The 17,937-nt window shown below is 41.3% G+C and overlaps 1 protein-coding gene across 4 annotated transcripts in view; it reads left to right on the top strand.

Annotated features, from left to right (window-relative positions):
* Positions 1-17,937, top strand: part of RANBP9 (RAN binding protein 9) — a 67,472-nt gene that overhangs the window by 14,043 nt on the left and 35,492 nt on the right. For all 4 annotated transcript variants that reach the window (XM_045006569.1, XM_045006572.1, XM_045006571.1 and 1 more), the window contains one exon: positions 16,346-16,398. In XM_045006569.1, the coding sequence (XP_044862504.1) occupies positions 16,346-16,398 (53 nt within the window). The remainder of the gene's footprint in view (positions 1-16,345; positions 16,399-17,937) is intronic.

Raw genomic sequence — 17,937 nt, 5'->3', positions numbered from 1 at the left:
ACAGCTCCCTTAATGCACGCAGTCTGATCTTGGTCTCTAGAACAGTTACTGAACTATGCCAAATTGTGGTGCACTAGGGTTGATGATAAATGGAGCTTGGATAAGATCACTAATCCATTTTTTCTTTAGTGACCCTTATTGAGATTTGAGCCACAGTCTTCAGACCCACTGTAGAAATGTAGGACTGGAAGGGACCTCAACAGGTCATCCACAACCTCCCTAGGAAATTTATTCCAGTGCTTAACTACCCTAACAGGAAGTTTTTCCTGATGTCCAATCTAAACCGCCCTTGCCGCAATTTAAGCCCGTTGCTTCTTTTCCTATCCTTAGAGATTAAGGAGAACAACTTTTTCACCTTTCTTCTTGTAACAGCCTTTTATTACTTGAAAACTATTATGTCCCTCCTCAGTCTTCTCGTCTCCAGACTAAACAAACCTAATTGTTTCATTCTTTCCTCATAGGTCATGTTTTCTAGACCTTTAGTCATTTTTGTTGCTCTCCTCTGGACTTTCTTCAGTTTGTTCACATCTTTCCTGAAATGTGGCACCCAAAAGTGGACACAGTACTCAAGGTGAGGCCTTATCAGTGTGGAGTAGAGTGGAAGAGTCTTGCTTACCACACTCCTGCTAATAAATCCCAGAATGATTGGGTTTTTTTGAAACAGCGTTACACTGTTGACTCATTTTTCGCTTGTGATCCACTATACGCCCCAGATCCCTTTCTCCAGTACTCTTTCCTAGTCAGTCGCTTCCCATTTTGTATGTATGCAATTGATTGTTCCTTCCTAAGTGGAGTACTTTACATTTGTCCTTATTGAATTTCATCCTATTTACTGGAGATTGTCCCCAACAAGGGGCATGCTCAGTTCTCCCGGGCTTGAAAGGTGCCTCTCCTGTAGGGAGGCCACACCAGTAACAGACGGATATTCCCACTGTGTCCGTTGCCTCAGAGAGGCCCATGTTCCACAGAAGTGTACTTTTTGCCAGTAGCTAAAAAGCCTAATTCTGGAAAAAAAACTGGAACTGAAACTACTCCTGATGGAGGGACCTCTGCAACTGACGTGGGCCATCACTGCAGCCTTCGACTCCAAAGGGGATGAACCAAGGAAGAAACCTTCAGATTCCCTGCGTAAGATCTCCAAAAAAGAGAGCTACAAGCCCTCATAGTGAGCCCTGAACCAGCCAGAGGAGATCTCCGGCACTTTTGGTCATTTCAGTACCGATGGCTCCTAAGCACGGAACCAACAAATCGCATGGGTCATTTGGAGCAGACACCCCTAGTAAGCCAAGGACCCTATAGGCACAGGTGCTGAGGCAGTGGTACCACCAATCATAGATAGGAGTACGGGCTGTACTGCTGTCTCTGCGAAGACAGCACCAGCGTGGAGACAATAGCACTCTAGACCGCATTAGATACCATGGATACTGTGGCCTGCTCGATTTCAACAGCAGTTGTGATGCAACGGGTTTTGGGGCTGCTGAAGGAGGTTCAGATAATGGTCGAAGACCTCCCCTTTAAAGGCTCAAAACTGTAGATAAAACCAATGCCGCATTCTACACTCTGAAAGACTCTAGGGCCACACTACGGTCACTGGGATCTATATACCTGGACAGAAAAGGAAATTTAGTTCTCAGTCTTCTAATAAGTCACATCTGACCCAGTACACTCCACAGCGGAAAACATCCAAATTTCAGAGGTGCAGACCATCAGGTCCTCCATCCTCCATGTCACAGCCTTCCACCTCAAAACACCAGTTTTGACATGTTGGTCACGGCCCTGAGAGATCACTAACAACACCATCAGCTGCAACTTTCTCATCCCTTTGGATGCCGCCTTGGTCCGTTACGTCAAAATTGGGAACACACAATTTCCAAACCCCATCTGTCAGATGTTATCTCCAATGGGTATGTTATTCATTTAATCCCCTCTTCCCGCCCCTCCTCAGACACCCTTCTCACAAGAGACTTTTAGAGAGGAAATAGGAGGTAGGATTTGATCTATGCCTAGGAGCCATAGAACCTGTTCCTGTACTTCTCTGAGGCAAAGGTTTTTATTCCCTGATCCCCAAGAAACAGGGAGTTTGGAGACTTATACTGGATCTCAGAGCATTGAACAAATTTGTGAAGGCTCAAAAATTCATGATGGTCACATTAGCAGTGATTGTTCCATCTCTGGAACAGGGAAACTTGTTCTTTGCCCTCGACCTCCAGAATGCCTATTTCCACATATCAATTCTGCCATCCCACAGATGATTCCTCTGGTTTACCCTAGGTCAGGACCATTACTAGTACAGAATACTCCCCTTCGGCCTCTAATTGGCTTCCAGAGTATTCTTCAAAGTTCTCTCCATAGTAGCGGCTCACCTATGTACCTTGGGGGTCATGATCTACCCATGCTTGGATGACTGTCTCCTCAGGGGCCCACTTCTTCGATGATGCCCTATGGGCCACTCACGGGCCTATGGAAATATTCACGAAGCTAGGGCTATAAATCAATGTCCAAAAGTCAACCTTAACTCCAGTACAGTGTTCAGAGTTTATAGGGGCCAGTCTCTACTCCCTGCAAGTCAGAGCACTCCTTCCGCAACACAAATTTCACACTGTCCACACTCATAAGTTCAGGCCAGCCCATAGACATCAGCCAGGCATTGCCTCCAGCTTCTGCGCACATGGAGGCTGGCACTTTTTTTTTTTAGTATCTCATGCCAGACACTACATGAGGTGTATTCAGACATGGTTCAAATTGGTTCACAGACCAAACAAAGACAGGTTAGACAAACTTCTCTTGATGCCCTCCAGGATCAAATACTCCCTGGATGGGTGGAAAGACCCAATAAATGTTTGCACAGGGGTCTTGTTTGCACACCCCACACCCCTGACATTACTTCTCACTTATAGGTTGGGGAGCACATCTCAACAACCTCATGACTCAAGGCAAGTGGTAGTCCATGGAGAGGACTCTCAACATCAACCTCCTTGAACTCAGAGCAATTGAGAATGCTTTTGCTCTCTTTCTTACACTGGTCAGAGAATGCACATGAAGATCATGACATAGCATGCATGTACCACATAAAGCATTGGGGGTGCCAGATCATCCTCCTTATGCACAGTAGCACTAAAGCTATAGAATTGGTGCATTCACCACAGTGTTCTAATATCAGCAGCCTACCTACCAGGAGATGCAGAATATAATAGCAGACAGTCTCAGTTGCAAGTTCTCACACGACCATGAGTGGAAAGTGAACCCAGCAGTACTCCACAGCCTATTCTGTCAATGGGGGATACCAACAATAGACTTGTTCGTTACTTACCTGAACAGGACATGCTCACGCTATTGCTCCAGGGCTTGCCTCGAACAGCACTCATTAGGTGACACACTTCTTCCATGGGACAAGGGCCTTCTATATACCTTTCCCCATTCCCTTTGCTGTTGAAAGTCCTGTTAAACATAAAAAGGGAAAAAAACAAATGTCATGCTGATTGCTCCAGTCTAGCCGAGACCGATGTGGTACCTTTACCTGTCACAGCTTGCGACATGTCCACAGATCCCTACGCAACCTACACATTACTTCCTCTTGCAGAACAAAGGACACATTCTCCATCCCAACCTGTGGATGTTCTAGCTCAAGGCTTGGGTCGTTAATGGTTCCAACATGGTTCCTGCTCCAAGGAGATAGAGGAAATGCTGCTATACAGTAGAAAATCGGCTACCTGTCATACTTACCTGAAAAAGTGGACTAGGTTTCAGGTTTGGTGGAATTCCAGACAAATTACCCCAGCATCTTCTCTCCCCAGGGTGTTGGACTACATGCTGAATCCTCAAGAGGTTAGGGCTGTTACTTGGTTTGCTTAAAGTACACCTGGCAGCCATAGTGACTTTCCATCAACAAGTAGAGGGTTACTCAGTTTTCTCACCCCCAACCACAAAGAGATTCCTTAAGGGCACAGTGAAACTCTTTCCCCAAACCAGACATCCCACTCCAATGTGGGACCTAAAATCTAATTTTAAAGAGCCTCACTAGACTTCCTTTTGTACCTATGGCCACTTGCTTGCTCACATACTGTCAATGAAGATAGCATTTCTGGTAGTCATACCTCAGCAAGGAGAATAGAGAAAATAGTGGCACTAATGGCATATTCCCCCCCACCCCACTTAGTTTTCTTTAAAGACAAGGTTACTCTTAGGTCATACCCAAAGTTCATCCCCAAGGTGACCTCGTCTTTTCACATAAACCAGATGATTCACCCCCTGACTTTTTACCCTAAGCCTCACCATGATAACAGGGAGGCTATACTGCACATGCTAGACATTAGGAGAGCCCTCACCTTTTACCTGGATAGGATGAAGGCCTTTAGGAAATCTTCTGAGCTTTGCTATCATGTTTGCAGAGTGGGACCTCCGTCTGGAATCTGCACACACTCCACAAGATCAGTTTCCTCTGTCGCCTTCCTCAAGAATGTTCCTATCTTGGAAATCTGCAGGGCAGCAACCTGGGCATCTGCGTATAACTTCGCAGAACACTCTGCGATTACTCCACAATACCATCTATTTGGCAGGGGTCATATTTGTATGCATTTTTTTCCTCTGTATTGTTCAGTTGGTATAACTTACATCCTTGCAGAGAACATCCACTGGAGAAAAATTGTGTGGCTGACCTTAGAAAGCCAGAAGAAACCTATGAAGACCGAATCAATGTATTAAAATCTTCTGAGGACAAATACCATGGAAGAAAAAGTCATTATTACAGTGGACTGTAATCTCATTTTCCTCTACCACTGGTTATAGAACTGTGTGTGAATGGACTAGTCTTTTACTTTCAAAAATGGCTTCTTAGGAAATTTCTTGGAAAAAGAAATCTGCATTCAGTTTGGGTTAAATGAACGACTAGGCCTCCTGCATATTTTGAAGCAGTTTATAGGGAAGGAAACATAAAACAGTGCATTATGTTGAATCATGGGTTGTCTTGACAATAGAGCTCTTGCATTAATTTTCTCAGAATTTTAATGCATGTTGTAAAGATGGCTTTTAGTTTTCTGACCTCTTAAAAATCAGGCATCAATGAATACCGACGGTAGAATACTGTAGGGCATTTGAGATTTCTTAATATTCTTGCAAGTGACTCAATGCGAAAACCTCTTAAAATTTTATACTGTGTAATCTAAATCATCATATAGAGGGGGTAGTTAAGCTCCCTCCTCCCCCCCCCGTACCCTTTTACTGGTAGGATTTCTAATAAAACAAACCCTCTTCTTAACTGCACTCACTGTATAACTGATTATTTTCCCCGGAGTGTTAAACCTCCCTTTTTATTAGTTATTGGCACTATTTTCCATATTGCCATGTTTGATAACTTTAAAATTGAAGTGTTAGGAAGAAATATAACTTAGATAGTACTTGACCTCAGTTGCGTTTGGTCCCATACGGATGTTTTGGTAACTTAGGATTTATCACTGTATGGTGTTAAGCTGCTTTCTTTATTTCTATAGCACGTATGTGAGGACAGGATCCAGATATTAGCTTAGTCGCTTATTTTCATCATCACCAAAACAACTTGGATTTCAAGGCATGATGGAGTAACTTTCTCCAGATACAACATCTGTAATATCTTGATGGCACAAAAGAAAGATTGAGCAATAAAAAATAGGGATTTTGATTTTTGTAATATTATAGCTTCCTAATAAAATGTGGTGTTTTTAGCAAAAATGTTTTAGTGAGCTTTACCAAAGACAGAGATTTTTTTTTTAATTTGTTCTTAAACAGAATGGGATTTATTATCAAAAGTAAGGAATCTTATATATATATATATATATATATAATGTATACAGCAATAACTTCATCATTGATACCAACAAGCTTTCTAGTAAAGCAGTGATTTGGTAACAAGATTTGATACATACTCCATATTCCTTTTAGAAATGTGAAAGAGTATACAGAATGTTGTTAGATCTGAATTTTGATAGTTACTCTTTTGCCTTCCACACTGAGATAGCTATTCAACATGATGGTGCAAGATTTTGCTGCACAGCTTCAGTTAAGTATAATGGGAATTGTATATCTAAAATCTGCATTGTCGTGAATGGTTATCCCTGTTCTTTCTCTCAACAGTCTCTAATTCCATACCTCCTCATATTAATGATTTTTTCCTCATTCTCTTCTTATCCTCATATTCTCAATAGTTCTGCTTAATCTGTATTTAATCAGACATCAAGATAGAAACTTAAGCTCCAGCAATGATATGAATGCAGTTCTCAAATGAAAAAACAACCAAAAAAAGCCTAGCTACTATAAGATTACTTCCTCTCTTTTTCACATTGCAGTGAAATCCAGTCAGGGCATTTCTACACTTAACTTGGTTTGGGTTTATTTATGTTAAGTGATCTGCAATGAATGGTTGCAAGATCTGGTTGTATGCAACATTTTATTATCCCTTGATCAAGTTTAATGTTGCCTTATGTTGCCGCAAATGTATAGCACTGTTTTGCAATGAACATACAAAATTCTGGTCAGACATCACATGCTGTTGCTCAACCACTCTTCAGTAGGCATTGTGAGACTTTTTGTACTGTGGATTGTGGGATTCTTAGGCTATGGAATTGTGAGACTTGGTATCAAACTGAATAATTCCTATGATTTCTCCTGTTTCATTCCATCCTTGTTCTTCCTTTGAAAATGGTGGTGGCTCACAAGTGCTGTCAGGCAGGCAGCAACAAGGAAACTTTGGCCAATGCTGTGATCCTTATAGGGATGAATATAAATAGGCTGCTTAAAGGATGTCTACTGTCATGCCTGAGTTCAGAACCAGGGATATAAAGGCATCACTGGAGGAGGAGGCTGACATACAGACCCTTCTAGATCTCTTCCTCAAACGATTCTTCTCACTGAAGCACTATGTTTTTTTTTTATCTTGGAAAACTAGCAGTGATTGCTGGGACCAAGGTAGTGCTGAAGACCTTGGATGATCAGCAATGGGGGCAGAACTTCAGGATGCCTAAAGCAACTTTCCTAGAGATCTGTGCAGAGCTTGCCCCAGAGTTGCAGTGGCAGAACACCTGCATGAGAACTTTCTTCCATGTGAAGAAGTTTGTGGCTGTCACCATCTGGAAGCTTGTTAACCAGTTGGGTTGGTAAATCGCCTGTCAGGGCTGTTGTCATTGAGGGGTGTGATGCTCTCCAAGAATTGCTTTCCCCCCAGAGTCAGAAAGCTCTGCAATGAACAGGAGGTTATTAATGGGTTTACAAGCTTGAGCTTCCCCAGTTGGATTGGGGCTGTTGATGAGATGCAGCATATGCTTATTTTTGTGTGTCCGTCCCCCCGTTCTTCCCCCGACCTGGCCTTGGAGTTCATCAGAGAAAGGGATATTTCTTACTGGCGCAGTATGGCCTGGGTGATTACCATGGAAAGTTTCCCAATATTAACATGGGATGGTCTGGAAAAGCCCATGATGCCAGGATCTGTAACATATTTGGAGTGTGTTCTGTATTATAAACAGGAACTATTTTTCCTGTGGTCTTTCTGGATATTGATGGCATTGCTGTTCCTCCAGTCATTCTGGGAAACCCAGCTCACTGACTGCTTCCTGCACTGATGAAGCCTTTTACTTGACACTTGGAACTTGTTAACGGTGACCAGAGTAATTGCAGAATGACTCTTGATTTAGGCGATCGAAAGGTACATGGGGCGGGGGGCCCATTAGCCTCCAGCCTAGATGTATCTGCTTCTTATAATGGGCGTATTGTACATCCTGTCTGAGGGCAAGTGAGAGAGTCTTGTGGATGGATGGGAGGAAGAAGTTGGGGAACTTTCTGAATATTTTGAACTGCTGGAGAGTGGGGCTCTGCTACATGCTGCAGCTACTCAGGGAAACGGTGTTAGGGATGAATTGTGCTCTTGCTTTGAGTCTAGGGACAATTGTGAACAATATAATCTCCAAGGAACACAACTTCTATCTTATTTGGCTGCCTTAGTATGAAATATTAGTGTGTTTTAGGAGGGAATATGGGTTATGTTAGTAGGAAACCTGTGGCAAGCTTACTATGAAATGAACAGCCCATAACATGGACTATATGGCTGTTGTAGGAAATAGGAGCCTACCTTTGTAGGAAATACATTTCATACTATGGTAACAGTATATGAGTATTTTAAAACAGAACATGTTGATAATTTCATTTACACTGTACAAACATGAATGTTATTTATTAAACAGTACGTTATAAACTTGGCATTTAAAGAAGTGTACACCTTATTTGGAACACTGTAAACAAACAGTTTTAAAAACAAAAGTGAGCATAAATTTTTGCTGTAAAGGTCATAAATATGTGTATGTAGGGTCTTACACTGTTCTCTGCATCTTGGGGAGTGGCATGTTGGTAGAATGGCATCTCCCTGGTTTGTGACGGAGTTAAAGGTAACTCACAAAGCCAGCATTTTCTTTATTTTGTGGCACAGAATGCCTTGAAAGACCTGTTTCTGGGCAAGGTTGCACTGAAGGATCTGTTCCACAATTCAGATGTTTTTGGAGATAAAGGGCTGCTGGGGATGTGCAAGTTGTGACATAGGCACAGGATGTGGCTGAGTCCTTGAACACAGGCACTTTAGTCTGCAGGAGGATTGTCTTTCCAACATGTCCAGCCCCTGGGTCTGAAGTTTTAGCCATTTTTCTGTCGTCCTCCCTCTTCTTTGTCATGCTTCAGGAACCCTTCCCTCCACACACCTTTCTGTCTCTCTCTTTGGATGTGTTCAAGAGCTCTTTGAATGCCCTCTCTTGAGCACCTATTTATCTTGTATAGGACAGGCATTTGCTTTATGATAGCACCCCTGTCCTTGGTCACTCCAAAGTTTCAGTAGCTATGGGCGGGGGGGGGAAACTAGTTATTATTCCAGCTGTAGTATTCATGCCACCAGTGATAAAATGTTGACTCTCCCTCGCCCCCCTTGATGTTGGAATTGCACTTCCTTGGGCTTCTTTGAGTTTTGGGTTTTGCTTGGACATGTTAAGACACTTTCAAATTATTCCCATTTTGAGTAGGATCATTGGCCCTGTGGTCTGAAGGTGGCAGCAGGGAGTTAGTTGCTCCACAACTAGGAGGATAATAAATGAAAGGTGCAGACTGGCATGCTGCTGGTGGAGGGAGGGGGCGGGGGGAAGCATCAGTCAGCCTAGTTAGTTGACTTTACACTTCTGTAGGCTGTGCTTACTATGGAGCAGCAGTTTTCAACCTGGAGTCTGAGGCTCCCTGGGGGTCCGTGAGCAGATTTCAGGGAGTCCGCCAAGCAGGACCAACATTAGACTCACTGGGGTCCAGGGCAGAAAGCCAAAGCCCTGCATCCCCAAGCCCCACCACCTGGCGCTGAAGCCTGAGCAATTTACCTTCACTGGGCCCTGTATGGCGTGGGGCCCCAGGCAATTGCCCTGCTTGCTACCCCCTAATGCTGGCCCTGGCTCTTATATGCAGAAAAACAGTTGTAGTAGTACAGGTGGGCCGTGGAATTTTTATAATGTTGTGGGGGGCCTCAGAAAGAAAAAGGTTGAGATCCCCTGCAATGGAGGATATTATGCTCAAGTGTGTCCACAAGAATCAGAGGAGGATATTTTTCAGAAAGGCAATGGGCAAACCATGAAAATATGCCATGCTCCTGTGTGCCAGAATCGTGACCCCAGAGCAGGTCTAGCAGTGGAAAAGATCCACAAGCTATCTGGGCAGTGCTCCAAGATTGCCATGTAATCTCGGTGCTAAATTGGAGTATTACCTTTGTCTTAAACTTTCTTTTGTAACACCTGAGGATTAGCATAAAGTATACTGCAAAATAAATAGAATTCTGCAGTAGTGCCAGAGCGGGTGAATTTCATAAAGTACCTTAAAATCTTTCTTTTTGAGATGTCGGTATAGCATGATCTGGTCAGTTTACCTCGTAATAACTTGCATTGCCTCAAAGCTGAGGGCAGTAATAAAACCAAGATCTAGAAACTTTTGAGAGAGGGTGGCGGGAGGGGCTCTCTTCTGTATGTGGTGGGTTAAATTCTTAGTGCTTTTCGTTTAATTTTTGCACCATGCCTAGTCTGAGTTACCTTCTAATGACTCATATTAGCTAAAAGTGGAGAGGGCATTAATAAAAGTGAGTCAGTTGCTTTTTTTCCCCCGTGTATTTCCTGCTACGATAAAAAGTGCTTTCCTTTTAAAACTTTAACTCCCGTGGTGCTGCCGTCTTGGGTATGGGGGCATGCTTAGGGGAGGGATAGACAACAGACACAATGGTAAGGTGTGTGGGACAGGAGACAGCAAGATGGTGGCTGAGTTAGCAAAGAGGGGGAAAATGGCTGCATTTATACATTCTTTGCCATGGCCGCCATTTTGACCAATGGGGTGTAAAAGCTCAAGAGTCAGTGAGATTTTATACAAATATTATAGTATGCTCATGGTACTCGGAAGTAAGTTGCTCAAAACCCCTTTCCCATAAACTTGTATAAAAATACACCTCTACCCTGATATAACGCAGTCATGGGGAGCCAAAAGTCCCTATCGCGTTATAGGTGAAATGCCGTTATATTGGGGTAGCGGTGGCAGGGCTGCAGCAGTGATTTAAAGAGCCTGGGGCTCCGGCCATGGGGAGCCCCAGGCCCTTTAAATCACTGGCGGAGCCCCGCTGCTGCAGCCCTGGTTTGTTTGGATAACTACTGGTATACTTGTGCATTGTGGTGATTCCACTTCAGATGACTACTCACACCTCTCCCTAGAGGGCAATGAAGTCAAGGACTTTGTCACAACAAGACCACACTGATTCATGAGGTATGACTGCCTAATCAATGATCAGAAGAATAACACAGGTATCTGAAACCCACACAAGGTGGAATTGCAAAGGAAAGACTCTGGCTGCATGCTAGCATATAAACCGAAAGGTAACAGCCAGCCAGGATAATCTTGGAGCAGTAGAAGGCACACAGGTAAAGAGGCAGGCGACCCAGGTAGTCAGCAGAGCAGCATGGATACCAGCAGGATGACTTGGCAGTAAAATTGTGTAGCATTTGCCATGAGATGGAGATGCACCCACACCTACTCTAATGAGATGAGGCAGGATTTCACTCTCAGCAAACACGCTTCCAATGTAAAGTTGTTAATGCATATTCAAAGGCCAGATGATTTGCAACAATATATTTGGTTTGTGGACACCAAGCACTTTCTTGTGGGTCAACTTGAATTGTTTCACATTAAATTTGAAGTGAAGACAAAATGTAAATCTAGTGAAAAAACACAGCGGTCTGTTTATGGCTACCCATTTAGCAGATTACATTTTACAAAAAGAGAATTCAAATAGTTGAACCTTAACCTTTTTCTAATTCCTTAGCATTCTGAGGAATTTATATATTGGTTTAAAATGCGAGTTTGATTCTGCATATAAGTTAGAGGATACTCTGATTTCAAATAGACAGCTTGTTCTTGTGCCATGTGATTAGTTAGAAACCTGAAAAAAGAGTGTTTACATTAAAAAGAGGGAAATATAAAAGCCTCTGAATACTATTAGGAATAGTCCTTTTTAGCATTTCGCCTCTAGTTCTATTGTCAACCGTAAGCTTTTATCCTGCTTTCTCATGGGCTGATTAAAATGATTGTATATGGTGCATGGTTAAGATTACACTGTATTTTGAAATATTAGTTCATACCGAGTCTTGCTAGTACTTTATGACTTCATGATTTCCTTCCAGATATTTGGTTTGAGGCCCAGACACTCTCACTGACCCACCCTCTTCCTCAGTCTACTCATATCAGTAGCAAAATGGGGGCTGGTTTTTGGGTAGGGGAAGAGGCAAGGAGGGAACTGCAATCTTTAAAATATACACATATCTTTGAGCTGTAGCTATGTTCTCATTCTCTCCATGTTCTTTAGTCATATTGGTTTGCAGGTTGACTGACTGCATTTTGAAGTGAGTAATGCTGCTTCCTGTTGTATTCTCACCATCTTTACCTGGACTGTTATACCATGACATGCCCTGAATGGGGGATGGGTAACTGTCCCTAGCTTTCTTCGTGACTGCCTCCGAAACTGAGCCCCACTTTATGCCAGTGCTTCCAGTAAGTGTGGCAGTAATTGCCCTGGACAGCAGCCTAGAGTCTGTCTCTACACCTTGAGCCTGGCCTGCCATTGCCTTTTGCTTCATTGTCCTTTTGTGCTGGGCCCCTTCTTAAATCCATATATTTGCCCTTAATTTTACTCCAGTTCCAAAACTATAGAAATTCTTGATATGTGAACCTTAGGAGTGCAGAACCTTAGTAACTGCAATTCATCTAATGAGTGTTTCTTGTACAAGCAATTATTCTGGGCAAAAATTTGTACTTTTTTTAATCTTTCAGTTTATAAAACACTTAATCCATAGCTCTAGGTGCTGGATAACAAGTAAAAATACAAAAGCTTTATTTCAACTAATTTACATGCAGTATTTTAGTGCTCAAAGAGGAAATCAGTGTAGGTTGTGATTTGCAGTAACTAAAAGTGAGAACCAAAGTGTGCTGACTCTTTTTTTTTTTCCCCTCAGTTTCGCAGATGCATTGATCTGTGTTAACCTTAACTGTTTTTGTCAATATTTGATTAAACATACTTGACTGATTTCTAGCTCATCCTTTCCTCTTTCAGATTTCTACAAGAATATAAATTAATTGAAATACTGTCTAGTTTCACATTAGTTTCCATAAAGACACTATGCTGAAACCCTTTAGCTTTCTTAGCAATATTAAGTGACTCACATGGTATCTACAGTAACAGTACTGTTAGTGGGGAGGAGTAGTTAGTGTGCCACTTTCTTCACCACATGAAACTACTGTCTACAGCTGTATTAAATGACAGGCCTCTTTTTGAGACTAATATCCATAGAGCCACGATTTAAGTGATATGAGGTGGAAAGAAGGGGGAAGAACATTTTTTATCTTCACAGGCAGGAGCATCGTCTGCTCCTTCTTCAGATTAAATGGACGTTCTGACCAACATATTGCATGCAGTCTCATCTTTCAGTGTACTTGATATCTGTCTTTGATCCTGCAGTTTGACATAATCTTAATACTGTTCCTTTATAAAATACTGATATGAACATTTGACTACCAGGCTGAAAAAATGTTTCTGGTGTAATTTGGTTAATTTTAAACTGTGGGTGCTTTCTTGTAGTTAGACTTCATAAAGAATCTGTCTAAATGTATGCCGATTAAATTGGTATCCTTTACACTTGCTTACAAAACCCTCTTGTCAGTTGTATTTTGACTGATTTATAATTTTCACATTGGAGTCCATATATTGGGGATTATAGGCTGGCCTTGTAAATCTGATCCCTTTACATATTTAATGGAAATCTAGGTTTTTTCATTTACGTTATTTGGAATAGTTATGTTGACTGTCTTGATCAGTGCCTCAGTAATGTAAATAAAAGTCCAACTCCTGACCCCTTTATTTACTGACTGATGCTTCAGCTTCTTTGTATCAGAAACTATGGCATTCATCTTTGAAGTGCTGAGGTTCCATCATGGATTGTCAGCACTTCAGGGGTGTGCCTGGGATACATCAGGCATCACTGGAGGGAATGCTTTGCATGTAGCAATACATGAGGCAGCAGGGAAGCAGCTAATTGTGGTGATCAGATGTGACAGGAAACCCTGAATTCCCACAAGTAATCATGTTACATCCATGATGTACTGGTCACTTTCAGGCCATTTAGCTCATGGCTGGTTAGTAGTTGTAGTTAAAATACCAAGTTAACTTCTACTCCATAATAGAAAATTTATTTGAAAATCAGATGTATACAAAGAGAAAAATGTTAAGAACAAGCTTATTAGCATAGACTATTTTCAAATTGGCCTAGGGGGTCTTTTTTGCTTAATAGTGTTTGTTCATTAGCTACTGTGCCTTGATTGATTTATGTATGCAGTTTTGTAGTCGTGTTGGACCCAGGATATTAGAGAGACAAGGTGAATGAGGTAATATCTTTTAATGGACCAACTCTGAGTAGCTTCTGTGATGGGTTTGGTGATGGACCCCCTTGGGACTGTCACCTGATGTGCCAAGATTACCTCTGAGCCTGTTTTCCCTGTCAGCTTGGGACTCCAGAACCCTGCCTTGTTGAGCCAGACATGTTAACCTGCTGCAACACAGACCCAGGTCTGGTCCATGCCCCCAAAGCTGCAGACTTTAACCAAAAACTGCTCAGCAGGTCACCTATCTCCAGCACCCAGACACCCAGTTCCCAATGGGATCCAAACCCCAAATAAATCTGTTTTACTCTGTATAAAATGTATACAGGGTAAACTCATAAATTATCCACCATCTAGAACACTGATAGAGAGAGATGCGCAGCTGTTTGCTCCCCCAGGTATTAATTACTTACTCTGGGTTTCCTAATAAACAAAGTGATTTTATTAAGTATAAAAAGTAGTATTTAAGTGGTTCCAAGTAATAACAGACAGAACAAAGTAAGTTACCAAACAAAATAAAACAAAACACTCAGGTATAAGCCTAATACATTAAGAAACTGATTACAGTTAAATCTCACCCTCAGAGATGTTCCAATCAGCTTCTTTCACAGACTAGACTCCTTCCTAGTCTGCGCCCAATCCTTTCTCCTGGTACAGTCTTTGTCATTTCCAGCAGACATCTTAGGTGTAAACCAGGGGTTTTCTCATGACTGGAATCACAGACTATCAGGGTTGGAAGGGACCTCAGGATATCATCTAGTCCAACCCCCTGCTCAAAGCAGGACCAATCCCCAGACAGATTTTTACTCCAGTTCCCTAAATGGCCCCCTCAAGGATTGAACTCACAACCCTGGGTTTAGCAGGCCAATGCTCAAAGCTATCCCTCCCTTTGTTCTGCTCCACCTTTTATATATCTGGCACAAAGCAGGAATCTTTTGTCCCCACCCCTCCTTCTAAATGGAAAAGTACCAGGTTTAAGATGGATTCCAGTATCAGGTGACATGGTCACATGTCACTGTGAGCCCCCCTCCATTCTTCCAGGACTGGCCGGCACATATATAGGAAGGCTTGCAGGTAAAGTAAACCCTTTACAACCTATCGTTTTAGTCAGTGGGAGCCATCAAGATTCTAAACCACCGTTATGACCCACATCTGCATAATTACAATAGGGTCTCAGAGTTATGCTTCATATTTTTAGCTTCAGATACAAGGATGACACATGCATACAAATAAGAGGAATATATTCAGTAGGTTATAACCTTTGTAGTGATACCTTACAAGAGACCTTTTGCATGAAGCATATTCCAGTTGCATCATATTACACTCATAAGCATATTTCCATAAAACATTATGGAGTGCAACGTTACACCTTCAGACCTGAAAGAGAGCTCTGTGTAGCTCAGAAGCTGCTCTTTCTCTCACCAACAGAAGTTGGTATAATAAAAGATATTGCCTTTCTCTTTTATTTCTATTATGTGAACTAGCTTGAACTATTCTCAAAACCACAATAAATTGAACAGTTTTCTTAGATTAGACACATAGAATCATAGATTATTAGGGTTGGAAGGGACCTCAAGAGATCATCTAGTCCAACCTCCTGCTCAAAGCAGGACCAATCCCAAATGGCCCCCTCAAGGATTGAACTCACAACCCTGGGTTTAGCAGGCCAGTGCTCAGTCTTACTGATAACATAAGAATGATCATACTGGGTCAGATCAATGGTCCATGTAGCCCAGTATCCTGTCTTCTGACAGTGGCCAATGCCAGGTGCCCCAGAGGGAATGAACAGAATAGGTAATCATAAAGTGATCCATCTCCTGTCACCCATTCCCAGCTTCTGGCAAACAACATTCAAAGACCATGATTAGGGTTATTAGGGTGACTTTAATAAATGTCTTCTAAAAATATACATTTGTTTTTAAATGTGCATGCAGTCTGTGTGTGAGTATTTGGTAAAATGATTTGTTTCTGCGTTTTCTCAAGGGATTGGTGGACCCTCCAGGGGTTCGTCTTTCTCTGGAATAGCCTTCTCTTCATAGCAACAGTTACTGGCCTAGTGAAGCAAGGCCCTATTGTGAACTTGATGGCCTCCATTAGTACTTTTATATAAAAACTGAGATGTTTGCAGGAGAGGGAACGTGTTCTAAAATCATTCCTCCCTCAAGGACAAATACCTCATCCATGATGCACCAAATCAGCAAGTACATTGGAAATGTCTTTCCTGTTTTGATTGCACTGCCATATTCCAGTTTGCACTGCCAGTGTCTTAAATGATTTCTCAGCAATTTAACTGGCACTAGATTCATCAGGATAATGTTTCTTGGAAATGTCTTTCATATATTTTTGTTCATGTATTGTAAAAGAAAGATAAGTTTTTGTTTTATTTTGATTTTTACAGTTACATGGGAATTGGGCTTTCTGCTCAAGGTGTAAATATGAACAGACTACCAGGTACGTTTAATGTTTGTGTTTGATTTTAGAAACAATTAATATCATTAACTTAATGGTTCTGCAGTATAGTAAGTAAATATATTTTGAAATATGTTTGATCCTGATGAACATCAACAGTGTGTTTAGCAGGGCATAATACAATATAACGACAGTCCTTGCTATTGTAGAGCTTACAGCCTAAAAAGTTAATTCTTAATCATGGTCACTGTACTTTGGCTCTCAGGTCATTAAAATCAAGGGTGGATAAAAGCAAATAAAATTAAACTCTGTCTTATTTTAAATAAGATTTTTTTATTTAAAGTAAATGCAGGCTTATTTTTAATAATAAATCTATTTAAAATTTGCTTTGAAATTGGCAACCTATGTTAAAGCCTCTGCTTCTTATAATCTACTAAAATATTTTAAATGAAATACAAAAATAGTCAACAATACATGTTTAGTGCCAAAGTTTTGAAGTCAAACCACTGAAGAGGTAGAAATCACTGGTTAAGGATCTGGAACCAGTCAGTTCAATTCACTATAAATTATGCTTTATTTGTTTAATAAATGAGTTAATTTTAAATACAATTTTTTTGCTTATATATCCAGAACATTTAAGGTAGTTTTTATTTAATAAAAAAATTAAAATGCTGTTTTTGTGCATTTTAGTTGACTTTGAATTTTAATCTGAAATCACAAGTAAAAAATCTAGTAAATAAGAAATCCATCATTCACCATTTTTAATAAATAAAAATTAGAATAAATGTAAGTTAAGCTATGTAACTGCATAAATAAATGTTTTAGATCTAGTGTATCCTGCTAGTTAGTGAAGAAAGCACCAGATGTAGTGTAAAAGCTATATTAAGTTGGTGTGAGAAGGTGAGATTTACTTAGTGTTTTAACGGTTACTAACCTTGCTTTAGGAAAAGAACGTACAAATGCAAAACACAATTAAAACTGATTATTTAAATCAGTGTACCTGGTTTGCTGATTTAAATAATGATTAAAATAGCTCATTTTAAATCACTGACTTAATCAATCCAGCCTGTTAATATCCATCATACTTTTCCTATTTAGAACGCCACCAAGACACTTCAGCTACAGAATAAATACAAATCTGGTAAAGGAAGCAGTTGTGTGAAAGCCTGAATCACAGAATGCTTCCTTGCTCAGTAAATTTGTAGTACACCATTTTCTAATAGCTAACAGAGATTTCCTGCTGTAATCAAAAGCATATCACTGTTATGAGTAGAGCAGGACATCTACTCTTGTCTCAACATTGATTCCTTATCTGTTTTAAGAATGTTAAGGAATGCACAGCATGGTGCCAACCACAGGTGCTGACTTCCAGTTTTCCCTGGGGGGTGCTCAAGCCCTGCTCAGCCCTGGGCCCTGCCCCTACTCCACCCCGCTCTGCCTCCTCCCCTGAGCACACCCCATTCCTGCTTAGGGTGACCAGATGTCCCAATTTTATAAGGACAGTACCGATTTTTGGATCTTTTTCTTATATAGGCTCCTATTACCCCCTACCCCCGTCCCGATTTTTCACATTTGCTGTCT

This window comes from Mauremys mutica, chromosome 2 (assembly GCF_020497125.1).
Source record: "Mauremys mutica isolate MM-2020 ecotype Southern chromosome 2, ASM2049712v1, whole genome shotgun sequence".
Lineage (NCBI taxonomy): Eukaryota > Metazoa > Chordata > Testudines > Geoemydidae > Mauremys > Mauremys mutica.
Note: the sequence above shows the minus strand (reverse complement) of the source record. Positions and strands in the feature narration are given on the sequence as shown.